At 45.3% G+C, this 15,790-nt stretch overlaps 1 protein-coding gene across 1 annotated transcript; it reads right to left on the reverse strand.

The window, feature by feature from the left end:
* Window positions 1–5,204: 5,204 nt before the first annotated feature.
* On the reverse strand, window positions 5,205–10,571 carry LOC131681017 (uncharacterized). Its single transcript, XM_058961725.1, has one exon. The coding sequence runs from the start codon at window positions 10,569–10,571 to the stop codon at window positions 5,205–5,207; it is 5,367 nt and encodes a 1,788-aa protein (XP_058817708.1).
* Between the last annotated feature and the right edge of the window lie 5,219 nt (window positions 10,572–15,790).

Consider the following 15,790-nt stretch of genomic DNA (forward strand, 5'->3'; position numbering starts at 1 on the left):
CGGCACCGAAGTGACTCAACAAAGAGATTTTTGTTAAAGACTCGTCTTGTACATTAGCTTGCCGGTCGTCCTTCTCCGTACTGCAGCAGGGTTCCATTGGCCGATGAGGTTGCGAATTGTCTGGTGGGAGCTATGGGGATACTTCTCGCACACTTTCCAGTCCATGTTCGCCGTAAGTCAAGCACTACATAATGTGGCGGAATTTCTCTCGGTATCGATGTCCGTTTCGTGAACCAATAAGCTCACAGTTTTGTCACGATACCAGGAGCCACTTACCTCCCAGCTTCGTTGCGATCTACTCGTTGTAGTCCTCGATGGTAGGCCTATTCTCCACAACGCCAATTTTCACTACAAGGAAACATTCTCACAAGATAACTTTTGCAAATGAAACTGAGAATTCCATTTAAAATATCAGGCATATTTTTGTTGGAAATGTTCTATTTTTTCAAATTTCTTCAAAATATTTCTGGTGGAGGGGGGTTGTCTCCAAAACCCCCGCTACTACGCCACTGAAATGATCTTTTTTATTTACGTTTTAAAGATGCATCAGATCCAAAATTATCCGTTCAAAAAAATGCGGATGAACATGGTCAGGCGATTTAAACAGTTTGACATTTGACTCAACTCGCCTGTGCTAATTGCCCCTAGGAACAAATGCAATTTGCGAATGCGATTTAAAGGCAATTTCAATACTTAGACAAATTTTCTGGCGGCTGAAATTGGCTTGGTTGTTTTTCGCGTTTTTCTAACATGGCGGTTCATGTTTGGCTTAAGGTTAAAATTATTTTTTTAAAACAATTGGCGTGTTCTCTCTTGTATTTTGTTTGTCCAGTGCACTTCATTTAGCCAAAGAATGTGGGAATTTATGGAATCGTGTGTAAGTATAGTAAAACAAGATCTCTAACTTAAAGTCTTAATGAACGTCAGATTATGGTAAGTTTTGGTGTGCAATGTCAATTTCACCATTGATTCTTCTTATAGTTTTGTGGTGATTACCTAGTATACTGATAAGTTTATGTGAGTAGATAATTAATCCGAAAATAAGTATTATTTGTAATTTTCATATTAGTCAATTAACCCTTTCATGCCCAACTTTTTTCTGGTGCATGTAGGGTTTCAAAACTATTTTTCCTTGAAAACGGTTGGGTCAAGAAACACGAAAAGCCTATTTTCATAAAGATAGGTGTTTCTATGGCAGTGCTAGAAGTTGGTCAATTTTTACCTTCTGATGCTCAATACAATTCTCCTACAATAGTCCAATTACGTGGAAAACGTAGCCAGCGGCAGTCTTAATTGATAAGTTTTATCAGTTTTCAATAATATTGCACCATAACAGAGATATATGAAAAAATCATTTTCGGTCGTCAACGTAAACTGTCTCTGGCAGCACTGCTCCATCGAAATCCAATCAGACTAATTGCAATAACTTCAGTTCTAGAGCTGATCTTTGTAAATGTTAATACTCAAATGAAAGGCAATAATCACATTAATGAGCCTTACTTGTTTTTGTGAGCAAATCTTGCCTCAATCAGAAGTTATAGCTGTTTAAAAACGTTGTTGTCCACAAACAACATGGGCATGAATGGGTTAAGGGCGATTAATAGACACGTTCCGTGGGCGATCTGGGGACGATTTAAGTGCGACAATGTTGCATTTTTTTTATTCATTTCGTTTATTTGATAGGCACAAATGCGTTAGCTTGGCGGTGCCAAATGCTTTTGTTTTTACATTTTGGATATCTTAAAACTAGGAGGTTACAATGTTGAAATATTTTTTTTTACAAAGGAAAAGAAAGTTTACAGCTATCTTAAGACTAGAAATAAGATTCAATATACAAGAGAGGGCCAAAAGATTTTTTTTATGAAAAAATTTAAAACAAGGGATTCACTTTGATATACAAGATGGGGAGTAATAGTATTTTACGAAATATTTTACGGTTATCTTAAAACTAACAATATAGTTTAGTACACAAAAGACAATGTTGCATTTGAAATAGCCGCCTAATTGCCAGCAATTTGCTGGCAAATTGAAGGGCAATTAGCGTATCCGATTTGGCTAAAAGCCCCCAGCAACTTGCCCTTTTTAACTGAGTAGTAGTATTTGGCCAAGTCACAGAAAATTGAATCAAATGAGGCAGACAGAATTTTTTCTCAGATTTTGTTTCGCACGATGTCCTTTGATTTTTTTTTTGATGATAGCTACCATCACACACCATGCTGTTATAAGCACTTTAACTATTTCAAAATCTTCAAAAAATTTGAAGGTAAGCGCTCACGGCAATGACGATACAAATTTATTTAATTTTCTCCTAAAAGACAAAAATATAATGAAAAGTCCACGTGGATATTTCCGGTCTCGCCACCTCCTCCTCTTGGATAAGGGTGGACTTTCTCGTGACCCCTGCCCTCCCCTAAATTGTCTACGTGCCCAGTCAAGTTGCTGGCTAACGGGGGGCTATATGCCAACTCGGATGCGGTAATTGCTCTTCAATTTGCCAGCAAATTGCTGGCAATTAGGGAGCTATTTCAAATGCAACATTTGGGCGATTTGACGTTGTCATTTTTTTGTCGCCCTACCCGCCCTTTAATCGCCCACCGAACGCGCCATTTAATCGCCCTTAATTGCCTAATATGAAAATTAAAAATAATATTTATTTTCGGATTCATTATCTACTCACATATACTTACCAGTATACTAGGTAATCACCACCAAACTATAGGAAGAATCAATGGTGAGATTGGTATCGCACACCAAAACTTACCACAATCTGACGTTTATTAAGACCATTTGTTTCTGTGTACATAAACTCATTTTAAACGCATGTAAAATGTATGTTTGTAAAACACCTAGCCGTTATAGCCGAGATATAACAAAACTACCCGGACACTACTCATTTCAAGAAAATGAAAATCGCCAAGAAAGGTACGGTTCGCGATGACATGTAGTTTTTTTTCACTTTGCACGTCCCGTCCCAGCTATCAACCTCGTTTGGGTGCCCTGTCATTCCAGTATTACTGGTAATGAAAGTTGAACAGAGCAGGCGCAGAGATTGACGTTGTAGATCTTGAGCTTCCATAGCCTATTTTAACAAGTTGGATAGAGGAAAAGATTCGGTCTTGGGCTTCAACGGAGCACTGCAGCTATTGGCTCAACCATGTCAGACGAGTAAAATTCCAGTACCCCACCCTCCCGGTTTCCTCTCGCTGGTACGTGCCTAAAGAAATTCTCCCTAGGTTTGCGGCTGTCAATTAAAATTTTAGGAGTTTGGCAGGCAGACCTCTGCGAGAATGTCTTTCTTGAGAAGTCGATCACCGCACACTACTTCGGATTTACACACACGCGGTTCTCACTGCACCACAACCAACGAAAGTTTCAAGCTATTGCTGGAGAAGTCTACAATCCTTAATTAGATGGATGTGACGAAATGTTTTGAGATCGTCTGCGAAGGAACGAAGGCTAAATACACGTTATTGAAGTAAAGCAGAAACATAAACGGTCCCAAGTAGCTTCCCTGGGGTATTTCTGATGTAGATGTCAACGTGGGTACGTGAGCATTTCCTATGATAATCATTATCTCTCAATCCTGGGCAACGGCCCAGCAGTAAATCGTAAAAAAATAAAAATAGGCTATACCGCCGAGCGCCCATATGCAAAATTTTGGTGCTCCTGAAGATAGGTGAGAACATCGTGTGCAAGTCGGGCTCCGGCCGTTCTGCGGTTTTGTTAAACTGGAAGGAACAGCAAGCGCTGAAGCGAAAAACGGAAAGCAAAGTGGTTAAATTCATTTGCGCCTTGGGCCAGGAGGTCGACGATTAAAGAGAATTTGGCTAACATGGACATCGTCATGAGGAAGCGGAAGTCGAGCCCACCAAAAGTAGCGGATAAAAGTACTCATCAAAGATGTCTTCCCTTCGAAGCGCAACATGGAAGACGAGACATACATGACGCTCGAAGGCTGGCTGACAATGGACCGGCTGTTTTACATCTTCTAGCAAAGATGCGAGCAGCAACGTAAAGTATTCCACACGAAGTTCCCAAAGAACATCTTTCTGTGGCTGATAATCAGTGCGAAAAGTATTTCAAAACCAATCTTCTTCTATGAGCAACTTGCGATCGACGGGGAGGTGTACAACACAAAGTGCTTACCGGAAGTTGCAGCCTTCATTAAGAAAACAACTATGTCGTGTTCTAGCCGGATCTAGCCATATTTCGTGGTGAAGACGTAAACAATTTTATGGTGAAAACCTAAAATGAACTGATCAATAGTAGAGAGTTGTAGAATAATGCCAACATCTTTCTTTTAGACGGCTATCCTGAGTACACGACAAGCCCTTAATACCCCCATGCTCATGGGCTTCAGGGTTCATTTCATGAAAATACCACCCAGTGGCGTAGTAAGAAAATTTTTCGGGGGGGGGATATGAATTTTTTTTGTATATATATAAAAAATGTTCAAAAACATTCTGAGCAGGAAAAAAATGTTCAAAACCAACAACTCAGGGAACGGGTTTGGGTAGTCAAGGTAGGTGATGGCGCTTACCGGGACCCTACGTTGTGTTACTTTCAATCCTCACCAGAATCGTTCCGGCGTGATGATGGCAGCTATTGGGATCGTCACCCTAGTTGCATCAGTCCAACTGCACTCACCCGGCACACCATCGGGTCGACGGTAGAAGAAAGCGGCACAAAGGCGATCGCAGTAAAACCAGCAAGCAAAGCGCAGTACAGCGGGCAAGGTACTTGGTTTCCGATCAGTGGAATACACACCTTTTAAATCACAATTAAGTTGCACAAATATCTACTTTGGACAGAAATTTATTTAGCACAATCTCTTTGACTTAAGTAATTATTTTATTGATCACAGTCACTTTTGGGGAGATAAATTATTTATTCCTGTACGCATGCAGGTACGATCTGGACTGAACTGACGATCCCGACAGATCGAGGCACGAAGGCTATCATCATAAACTGGGTTGCCAGAAGGGCTAGAGAAATTGGCATAATTTTACGCCCGTTAGCACCAATAACATGCAAAAGGCAATGTTGCTCATTACGGTTGCCAATAATTCTGTACGAAACAACATACTCGCCGCCTTGAACTATTATGTTCAACAAAAAAAAAACGTAAACAATAAACATTGTGACTTAGAGCTAGGCAATAAATTTCACTTCTTATAAACTAACACATTTTTTTCTAATTTCAGCTATTCTAGAGGTGTATCCGGACTCCGTTGGGCCGGTTGTAAGTTGTTGGCCATCGTTAAACATCCTTCTGCTTCTGGGGCTGTCGTTGTGCACGGTAACAGACAGATTTTTGTAATCGGTCGAGTGATGATACCGCGGTCAGTGCGAAGTGATACAACTCGCGTAAGTTGATCTTTTCCTGGCAGGACTGATTCGATGCGAGCGAGTGGCCAACGAATTGGTGGTTGCAGATCGTCAACGATGATGACTAGTTTGCCAGGGATAATTTCGTCGTTCCGTATCCATCGTCTCGTGTCCTTTTGTAGCTCCTGCAGGTACTCTTTTCGCCAATGGATCCAAAATTGCTGCACATGCATCTGCAGCTTTTGGTAGTGGTCGAGTCGGTTCGCAGGTATGTTCCGTAGGTCTGGGTCGGGCAGGGCATGCATCGATGATCCGATGAGGAAGTGGGCAGGTGTCAAAGCGGCTAAATCATTAGGGTCTTCTGTCATTGGAAGCAACGGTCGCGAGTTCATAATTGCTTCGATTTGGGTAAGAATCGTGCACATTTCCTCGAACGAAAGTCGACTTGAACCCAGCTGTCGGAACAAGTGTTTTTTCGCTACCTTTACGGCCGCCTCCCACAAACCGCCAAAGTGGGGGGCTTTAGGGGGTATCAAGTGCCAGGTAATTCCTTCTGCGGTACAGGCAGAAGATATTTCTTCCTGCTGGGAACGATTTTGAAGCATGGTAAACAGTGCAGATAGTTCATTCTTAGCCCCTTCAAAATTCTTCCCGTTATCTGAATGAATGTGCGCGGGCCGGCCACGCCGGGCAATAAATCTTCGCAACGAACATAAGAAGCCTTGGGTGGACAAATCGCTAACCAATTCTAGGTGGACTGCTTTGGTCGCGAAGCACACGAAGAGACACAGGTAGGCTTTAGCAGGTGCGGCACGTTTGTGAATTGGTCGAAGGTACAATGGACCCGCATAATCCACACCTGTGACACTGAATGGACGACTGGGTATTACTCTTGGGGCTGGCAATTGACCAATTTGCTGCTGGGCAGGTACCGGGTTGAGGCGTGTGCAACGAAAACAATTTCTGACGACGCTGCGTATTAGCTTGCGGCCTCTCGGGGGCCAGAATTCCTCTCGAATCGCTGTCAGCAGTAGACGCCCGCCGCCGCGGAATAGTTTCCGGTGAAAATGTTCGACGATGAGGCGAGTTAGCGGATGATTGGTAGGAATTAAAGCGGGGTGCTTTTCTTGGTAGGGTAATTGCGACAGATTCAAACGACCTCCCACTCTCAACACTCTCTCTGGGTCTATAAATGGGCTCATCAAGTGAAGGGGGGAACGCTTCGAAACTGAATTGCCTTCCTCCAATTGTTTTATTTCTGCAGCAAAATCGTCGTGTTGAGCCAAACGAATAAGAAGCGTTTTTGAATTTGATAGTTCTTCGACGGTAAGTGATCGGTCGATGGGAGTCGGTGGGGGCTGCGTGCGCACTTTTGCTCGGGTATTGGTGACGAATTTCATACAGTATGCAATGATGCGAAGAAGGCGATTGTATGATGACCATCGTAGAAACCAAGGGTGCACTGTCGGTGTTACTTGAGCGACAACGACGGTTGTTTTTATTTCCAGTACTTCTTGTGGGACACCTGCAGGTATCGAATTGGGCCAATTTTGCAGGGAACGTGTTAACCAACTAGGACCGTTAGTCCACAAATAGCTTTTGAGGAAATCTTCGACAGACATACCGCGCGAAACCAGGTCAGCTGGATTTTCTCCTCCAGGAACGTGTTTCCATTGGCATCCGTGTGTGTACTGCTGGATTTCTGACACTCTGTTGGCAACGAACGTGGGCCATACGTTTGGTGGAGATCGTAGCCACTGTAGAGTGACAGCTGAGTCAGACCAGAAATAGGATGCTATTATGTTGACGTCGATGGCCTTTTTGATGTGGGTGTGCAGATGAGCAGCTAGCACGGCAGCACACAGTTCCAATCGAGCGATGCTGATTCGCTTCAGTGGGGCGACGCGTGACTTTGAAGCCAAAAGCTGGATCCTCACTCTTCCTCGTCCATCTTCACAGCGAGCGTACGTGCATGCACCGTATGCGGATTGGGAAGCATCTGCAAAGGTGTGCAGTTGAATAGATGAGCCGGGTAAGAAGGCATACCTGTCTACACGGTGCTCCAAAATCTTTGCCAGTTCTCGATGGTAGATTTCCCACTTGGACTTGATGGGTTCTGGTACAGGATCATCCCAGCCGCAGGATAGAAGCCATAATTCCTGCATCAGAATTTTCGCTCGGACGACGACAGGGGCGATTAATCCAAGAGGGTCGAATAGTCGTGCTATGTCGGAGAGAATCGTTCGCTTTGTCGGGTGTTCATCGCTGTGTCGAATCTGTGAGTCGAAACGAAGGAAATCAGCTTCGGGCTCCCAACCAATTCCCAATGCCTTAATGGTTTCATTTGGACAAAAGTGCAAAGCGGATTGCATGCCAATCTGATCATCGGTGAGACCTTGCAGAACTTCGAGCCGGTTAGAGGTCCATTTACGTAGTGCGAATCCTCCTTTTTCCAATAGTTCAGCGAGCTCTATGCGAAGACGGATTGCTTCTTCCACGGTTTGAGCTCCACCAATAAAATCGTCCACGTAGAAACCCTTTCTAAGTGCTGGGCCAGCTGCAGTGAATGTTCGACCTTCATCTTCTGCCAGTTGCTGGAGAGTTCGTGTTGCCAGGTAAGAAGATGGACCGAGACCATACGTAACAGTGAGCAGTTCGTATGTCTGGACTGGAGATTGGTCTGAAAATCGCCAAAGGATGCGCTGCAAAGGAGAATCGTTGGGGTGAACAAGTACCTGTCGGTACATTTTGGCTATGTCACCGACCAGGGCGATCGGAAAGGTACGAAACCGCAAGATGATGGTCAAAAGATCGTCTTGTACCACAGGACCCACGCAAAGAGCTTCATTTAGAGAGAAGCCGGTAGAAGTTTTGGCCGAGCCGTCAAATACGACCCGAACCTTGGTCGTCGTACTTGCTTCCTTAATTACGGGGTGGTGGGGCAGATAGTAGGCTTGAGAGTGGTGTTCGTCGTCCGCTTCGACCAGCCGCATATGGCCGAGGGAGAGGTACTCTCGCATAAACAAATGGTATTCATCTTTTAGGTTTGGGTCTCGTTCCAAACGCCTTTCAAGTAGTCCGAAACGGCGTTGTGCAGTGCTCTTCGACTCTCCTAGCATAACGTTAAAGTCTGGTTTACGGGGATACCGAACGATGTATCGTCCTGTAGGATCACGGGATACGGTTGATTGATACAACGATTCACAGTGCCTTTCTTCAACAGAGTAGTTGTCCTTGGTAGTCAGCTCTTCAGTTTTCCAGAAACGCTCTAGACTGTCCTCCAAAGAAATCATCGAAACAACCATAGAGGTGGGTGACGTCACTTGTATAGGGGAATTTTGGTTTGTCGACCCAGCAACAATCCAACCGAAGACACTGTCCACCAATAGAGGAAGGTTTCGGCCCAGCTGCAGGCGTGCAGCACTCGGGAAGAACGAGTAGAAATGTTTGGCACCTAGCACCATGTCGATTGGCTGACTCTCGTTGAAAGACGGATCTGCAAGAAATAAGTCCTTCGGAATGTGCCATTCTTTTGTTGATATGGTTTGCGATGGAAGGTTCGCCGTTACTTTGTCCATCACAAGAAAGTCGACGCTGCACGAAAAATCACCCTTTCTAGAAAAAACATGAGCGAAAACGGATTCACGTACTGGCTTTGAAAGTTTGCCGGCCCCTTGTACTGTGACGTTCACATTCTGCCTTCGAAGGCGTAGAATATGAGCCATACGATCTGTGATGAGGTTCGGTTGCGATGCGCTGTCGAGAAGCGCGCGCGCTAGATGCTCTTCACCGTACGCATCGATCACCTTAACGATCACGGTGAGAAGGAACACGTTCTCACGGTACTGCTGGACAGTGGCACTGACTTCAGTTTGCGGGATGCTCTCAGTAGCAGCAACTGTTGATTGCGTAGACGGTTGTGCTGCAGAAGACCCACTGGGCTGCGAAGAAGTCGAAGCGGTTGTAGCTGGAGCGGTATATGTACCCTCATTGTTGAATCGACTGGAACCGTCGGGCTGTTCAGAGTGGAGAAGAGTGTGATGACGACGGCTGCACTTACGGCAGTTGAAATTGGATGGACAATTGCGGGCAATGTGATCACCTTTCATACAGTTGTGACACAGACGTTTTGATTTCACAAACTGCTGACGTTCACTTGGCGAAAGTCGGTTAAAACGCTGACATCTCATCAGTAAATGGGACTGGTTACAGAGGACACATTTCTCACCAACATGTGTTACTGGTGAACTCGCTGTGGAGGCACAAGAAGAGAGACGAAGCTGTGAATGGAATGTTCTCTTCGACGAATGAGCTGGTGGACCAGAAGCGGAATGCGAATCAGCAGTTTGATGGTTGACTGAGATCGATTCCAGTACTCGAGTTCTTCGTTGCAAAAAATCTATGAGACAAGTGTAATCCGGATTGTCGACGGTAGATGCATGGTCTTCCCATGCCTTCAAAGAGTCATCGTGTAGACGCGTGCATAGCAGATGCTCCAAAATGGTACTCCAGGCGTCGGTTGGTTCTCCCAGTTGTCGAAGAATCTTGGTGTGACGTTCAAATTCGTCCACCAACCCGTGAAGCGCAGCAGCAGACTCCTTCTTCATCCTCGGAATGTCCAACAGTGCCTGCAAGTGACGCTTCTTCAGCAAATAATCGTTGGAATACCTGCTTTCTAAAGTTTGCCATGCTAAAGAATAGTTCGCAGAGCTGATACCGATCGATTCAATCAACTGAGCAGCTTCCCCCTTGACAGCTGCCCTCAAATAGTGGAATTTCTGAATATCCGGGACCTCAGAGTTTGAATGAATCAATGCCAAGAAAGTATCGTGGAATGCAAGCCATTGCATGTAATCACCATCGAACTCAGGCAACGAAATTGTTGGCAGCTTGATGCCAGAGAGAGTGGAGGATACACGAGAGGGTTGAGGGCTCCGATCGTTAGGAAGAGGAGACAATTTTGAAATAAGACATGCTTTTATTTTAAAGAGCCGGGGCTCGAAATCAGCACGCACAGCAGCATGCTCGACCTTACCATCTTCGTTGGTTTCGTTGTCCTCCAGTTCCGCTTGAACGGTCTCCAAATTATTCCAAATTCCGTTCAAGTACTCCAACCTCAAAGGTACCTGCGATTCGTCACGAAGAGCGTCGTACTCCACAGCAAAAACCTCTGCCCGACCCAGAGCAGCAAGCAGTGTAGCTCTCCGTGACAGCAGCTGGCTTCTATTGTCGACCTCCGCCATCTCGAATAGCGGGAATCAGAAACGTGGCCAATCAGGAACAGTAGATCGACCTGCACAATAAAAGACCACAGTAGACCCACAGGAGGGGTGGTAAATACTTGGAAAGAGGCTCACCTTTTCCAAGGCAAGTATGTGCCTTGTATATTTATCCAGCCAACAGGAACAGTACAGTACCGTCCGCACTGGTAGGTGAGTTGATGATCCGAAGCAGCGCTCAAAAACTGGCGAAAACTCACAGGAATATCTAGTTAGCAGCAACAGCAAACAATTCGGTTCCGTAAAAATGAAATCACGTTGAAAACCACGGCTAGGAACGCCACGGAAGTGTCGGAAGATGCCACTGCAGCAACAGTACAGCTCAGCAGGCGGATTCACCACGGCTAGGGACGCCACAGTGAACAATGGTCCTATTCTAATCCCGATCGTTGAACAATGGCGCTTTGAGGCCAACACTATGGCGCTTTGTGGCCAGCACAATGCCAATTCCGCGATCAATTGAAGCGATTGTTGATCCGGAACAATACGAATCGGGCATGCAATAAAGAAAAAGAAATCTAAAGGGTACCTGCGATACCCGCAACACAGATTGGACAGGTAATTACCTTGTATCCAATTAAATCGAGCCTTGGATTTAATTTTGGCAGCAGCATGCGATGATCCAAAACTTTCCTTCCCTTGGTCAAGGGAATCAAAATGGCGACGTCCAGTGAAAGGCTCCGCACGTGGTCCGAAACAGATCCTGGTCACGGCACCAAATTATGATGGCGCTTACCGGGACCCTACGTTGTGTTACTTTCAATCCTCACCAGAATCGTTCCGGCGTGATGATGGCAGCTATTGGGATCGTCACCCTAGTTGCATCAGTCCAACTGCACTCACCCGGCACACCATCGGGTCGACGGTAGAAGAAAGCGGCACAAAGGCGATCGCAGTAAAACCAGCAAGCAAAGCGCAGTACAGCGGGCAAGGTACTTGGTTTCCGATCAGTGGAATACACACCTTTTAAATCACAATTAAGTTGCACAAATATCTACTTTGGACAGAAATTTATTTAGCACAATCTCTTTGACTTAAGTAATTATTTTATTGATCACAGTCACTTTTGGGGAGATAAATTATTTATTCCTGTACGCATGCAGGTACGATCTGGACTGAACTGACGATCCCGACAGATCGAGGCACGAAGGCTATCATCATAAACTGGGTTGCCAGAAGGGCTAGAGAAATTGGCATAATTTTACGCCCGTTAGCACCAATAACATGCAAAAGGCAATGTTGCTCATTACGGTTGCCAATAATTCTGTACGAAACAACAGTAGGAAAGCTAGCTGTTGGTATAGAATTAATACTCTTCCCCTACGAGGACAATCTGGGCGGCAAACTTCAGACTGTCTAATTTACTGAGCCCTTCAGTTCCCTTGTGCAATTCAGTACCACTTCTCCGTTGAGCTTCCGACTGGTTCGCGAACTACTCGGTCTAGTCCCCGACGATGGACCTGACCTACTCCGACAGAGAATTCCCCGGCGATTCTGGTGAAGCAGGGTGTCCGGCGCACTAGTGCGCCGATGACCCGCGACTAGTGGTGTCTCGTCGCTGTCTACTCAGTCTAGTCCCCAGCGGTGAATCTAGCTTACGCTAACGGAGAGTTCCCTGGCGAAAAAAGTTCTCCCAATATCGATTCCTCTTTGGTTTTCGCTATTTTTCTATCGGAACAACCGGTGGGGTGCCGTGGTCGGTCTGACGAATCCGCATGGAGCGTGACGTCCGGTTCGCTGGCGTTTCGACGACTCATACTCGCTACTCTGTTGCAGTCTACTCGACTAGTCCGCGGCGGTGAATCTAGCTTATTCCTGCGGAGAGTTCCCTGGCGGTGATTGCTCTCCCGAAACCGTTGTTCGATGTCCATTCCGTTGTAAGACGGTCATGATCTACATCAGCGGTTCTCAACCTTTTTCGTACCACGGACTCCTTAGATATCACACTGGGTTGCTGCGGACCCCCATAGTTAAACATCAATTTTGTATGCTATCAATATGTTATTTTCAATTTGTTAGGAAACATTTCAATATGCACTTGGAAAATATATTTTGCTTCGCGGACTCCCAGCAATAACTTCGCGGCACCCTAGGGGTCAGTGGACCCCAGGTTGAGAATCACTGATCTACATCATATCTCTGTTTACTGTGTTCCACGCCTTTACGTCGCTTGTCATTCTGTAGGCTACATTATCCGGGTTGATGTCCGGTCCTCCCGTTTTAAGTAGCTCCCTGCACGTCACTTCAAACCTCGGACATTCAAAGACTCTCCTCGGACATTCAAAGACTTCAAACCTCGGACATTCAAAGACGCTCCGGTGTCTCCTCGACGATCTCACACTCCAAGCACAGTGTTGACGTTGCGTACCCACACCGATGAAGATACTCCTTAAGCAGCCGTGGCTCGGTAGGAGCTGTTTCAGGTGGAAGGTCATCTCTCCGTGCTTTCTATTGACCCACGCCGACAGGTTTGGATGAGCCGGTAGGTCCACTTTCCTTTCTCCGTATTGTAACATTCCTGCTGCCACGTCACCATCGAATCGATTCTCATCATCTTCCTCACGTTTCTGGCTTTTCATTGTTTGTAGCACTTGATATCCTCCGTCAGGGAATGTAGATGGGGATCAGCTCAGCGACAAGGCATACTGCCTCCGGTACACAATCGCAACTCGTACGACCAACAGTCGAAGCGTCCTGTTCAGCTTTTCGCGGTTTCATTGTCTCCGTCACCGACACCTCCATTTCTTCAAGTGTCTCACCGTTAGTGACACATCGTCCACGAAACCAACGATTTTCACTTTCCTGGGTAGCCGCAGTGTTAAGACCCCATCGTACATCTCATTCCAAAGTGTTGGACAGAGAATGGAGCCCTGAGGAACGCCTGCTGTGACTCGCATTGCCTATTGCCCGTTTGTTCGTCTGGTACAGCAATGCTCTACTCTAGAAGTAGCTGTTCAGGATCTGGCTCATTTGTTTTATGCCACGCTGCGGTATTGGTCTATTCGAGGTTGCATGGCTCGGTGACTTCTCACACTTTGGCAGCAACATCAGTTTCTGCACCTTCCTCATTTCGGGGATTACCATCATCTAAAGACTTCAGCAGTAGCATCCTGAACATGTCCGGATACGCCAGGATCGCAGCTTTCAGCGCCACGGTTGGTATTCCATCCGGACCGGGTGTTTACTTTGATTTTAGTCCCCTCGACGCTTCTTTGAGCTCGTCGTTAGTCACTTACCACTCGGCTGTGTTACCTCCTTCTTCTTCGTCGTACGGTGTCGGTGACCAGGTAGTTGAATCGTGATTCGGGAAGAGACCCTCAACGATTATCTTTAGTTTTCCCGGGTATATTTCAGCTAGTGTCGCAGACCCTCGTCTTCGTCATGACGACTCAGTACGCATCCCCCAGAGATTGGCGTTTATTTCTCAGCACAGCTACTTATGGCATTTGGCTTGCTAACTTGATCTCCCGTTTTAAAGAGTCCCTACCTTCTCGAAACGTCGCTTGTGCTCCTCTCTCACTCTCCGATCTTACGATCTGAGCCCGTTTTCTGGATCTAAGACAAGCAGCGTGTAGCGTACTGAGCTACTCATTTAACCCGTAATCTGCACGCCGTCTACTGCATGGCCCTAGTTTTCGTGACATTGTAACGTCACAAGTCGCCACAATCCTTCTTGCCGCATCAACGTACTTGATTCCGTTGTTCGCCGAAGTAACTCAACAAAGAGGTTTTCGTTAAAGGCTTTCGTCTTCCACTTTAGCTTGCGGCCCGTCCTTCTTCGTGCTGCAGAATCGCCTGGTGGTCTCTATGGGGATACTTCTCTCACACTCTCCAGTCCATGTTCGCCGTCAGTCATGGACTACAGAATGTGGCGAAATTTCTCTCGGTACCGATATCCGTTTCGTGAACCAATAAGCACCCAGCTCCTCGCTTCGCCGCGATATACTTGTTATAGTCCTCGGCGGTTGAGCTAGCCTCCACAACGTGCCGTCAGGTAGGTGTCGAGTCTGCAGCCAATTTTCACTACAAGGAAATATTTTCACAAGATAACTTTTGCAAATGAAACTTTCATTTCATTTAAAATTTTAGGCATGTTTAACATATTGATTTTTTTTTCAAAATTCTCCAAAATATTTCGGGGGTGGTTTCGTCCCCAAACCCCCCCCCCCCCGCTACTACGCCAGGGTTCTTAGCGCCCAGAGTTTGCCCCCAATTGAAACCGGTTCGATTTGTTCTTAAAACTTTCGAAGTCTTTAAATGTTATAATAGTAATTAACAAGAAATTCTCTGTGCTAGAAATATTAATGTTGTACTGTCGAAATCTTGCTTTTATTTCAAGCGAACTACAGCTCATTCATTTGTCACTCCACATGATGGCTCGTTGTTTCTCTTTGCAATTGCCATGTAAGAAAAGGAAGTTAAAGAAATAACGATCTTTCCTATTGAGAGATTAAAAAGAGGCATCGGTTGGTTGGGAGATTTGAGTGTATTGGGCTTTAATGTTCGTACTTTGCTACAAAGTAAGTTTATGTTGCAGTTATTGTTACGGTCGGTTGTAACTGAGAAAGTGAATAAAGCGAAGACTCAACGAAAACAAATGTTTTAGGCTTAGAGAAGAAAAACAAGGACAAATCAAGCGACAATCTGTGCGCCCACATACTAGACATCCTAGGACACCAGGACATTCAGTTAAAATCCAGGAAATGTACTGGGAAACCAGGACTTATGGTCACGTATGGTATTAACCGGCCACTGCAAACTTAATTATCACATAGGGTGGGTGCTCCTATAGTTGAGGTGTACCAATAGTTGCAGTAGTGGGTTATACGCCTAACTAAGATACCAACCATCAACAAATATTTTTTTATCGATTCATCGCACTAAAATTATGCGACAATAAAACTGTTATCCTTGAAATTTGCTCAAATAACTATTGAAAAAAATTATTTTCTTAGAATTTTGAGCTCCCTTGCACCTATAGTTGATGTAGTGTACCTATAGTTGCAAGTCCCATAAGAAAGCAATGGGATTTGCAACAATAGGAACCGAAATTAGCGATTGCACCACTATTGGTACATGTGTTCCTATAGTGGTACAAGCGGTTTTGAATACATAAATTGGTTACTAAGCCATCTTTATATTTTTCCTATGAAGTAGGGACTGAAAGCTTTCGTTTAATGTAT

The sequence above is a fragment of the Topomyia yanbarensis genome, chromosome 2, assembly GCF_030247195.1.
Source record: "Topomyia yanbarensis strain Yona2022 chromosome 2, ASM3024719v1, whole genome shotgun sequence".
Taxonomy (NCBI): Eukaryota; Metazoa; Arthropoda; class Insecta; order Diptera; family Culicidae; genus Topomyia; species Topomyia yanbarensis.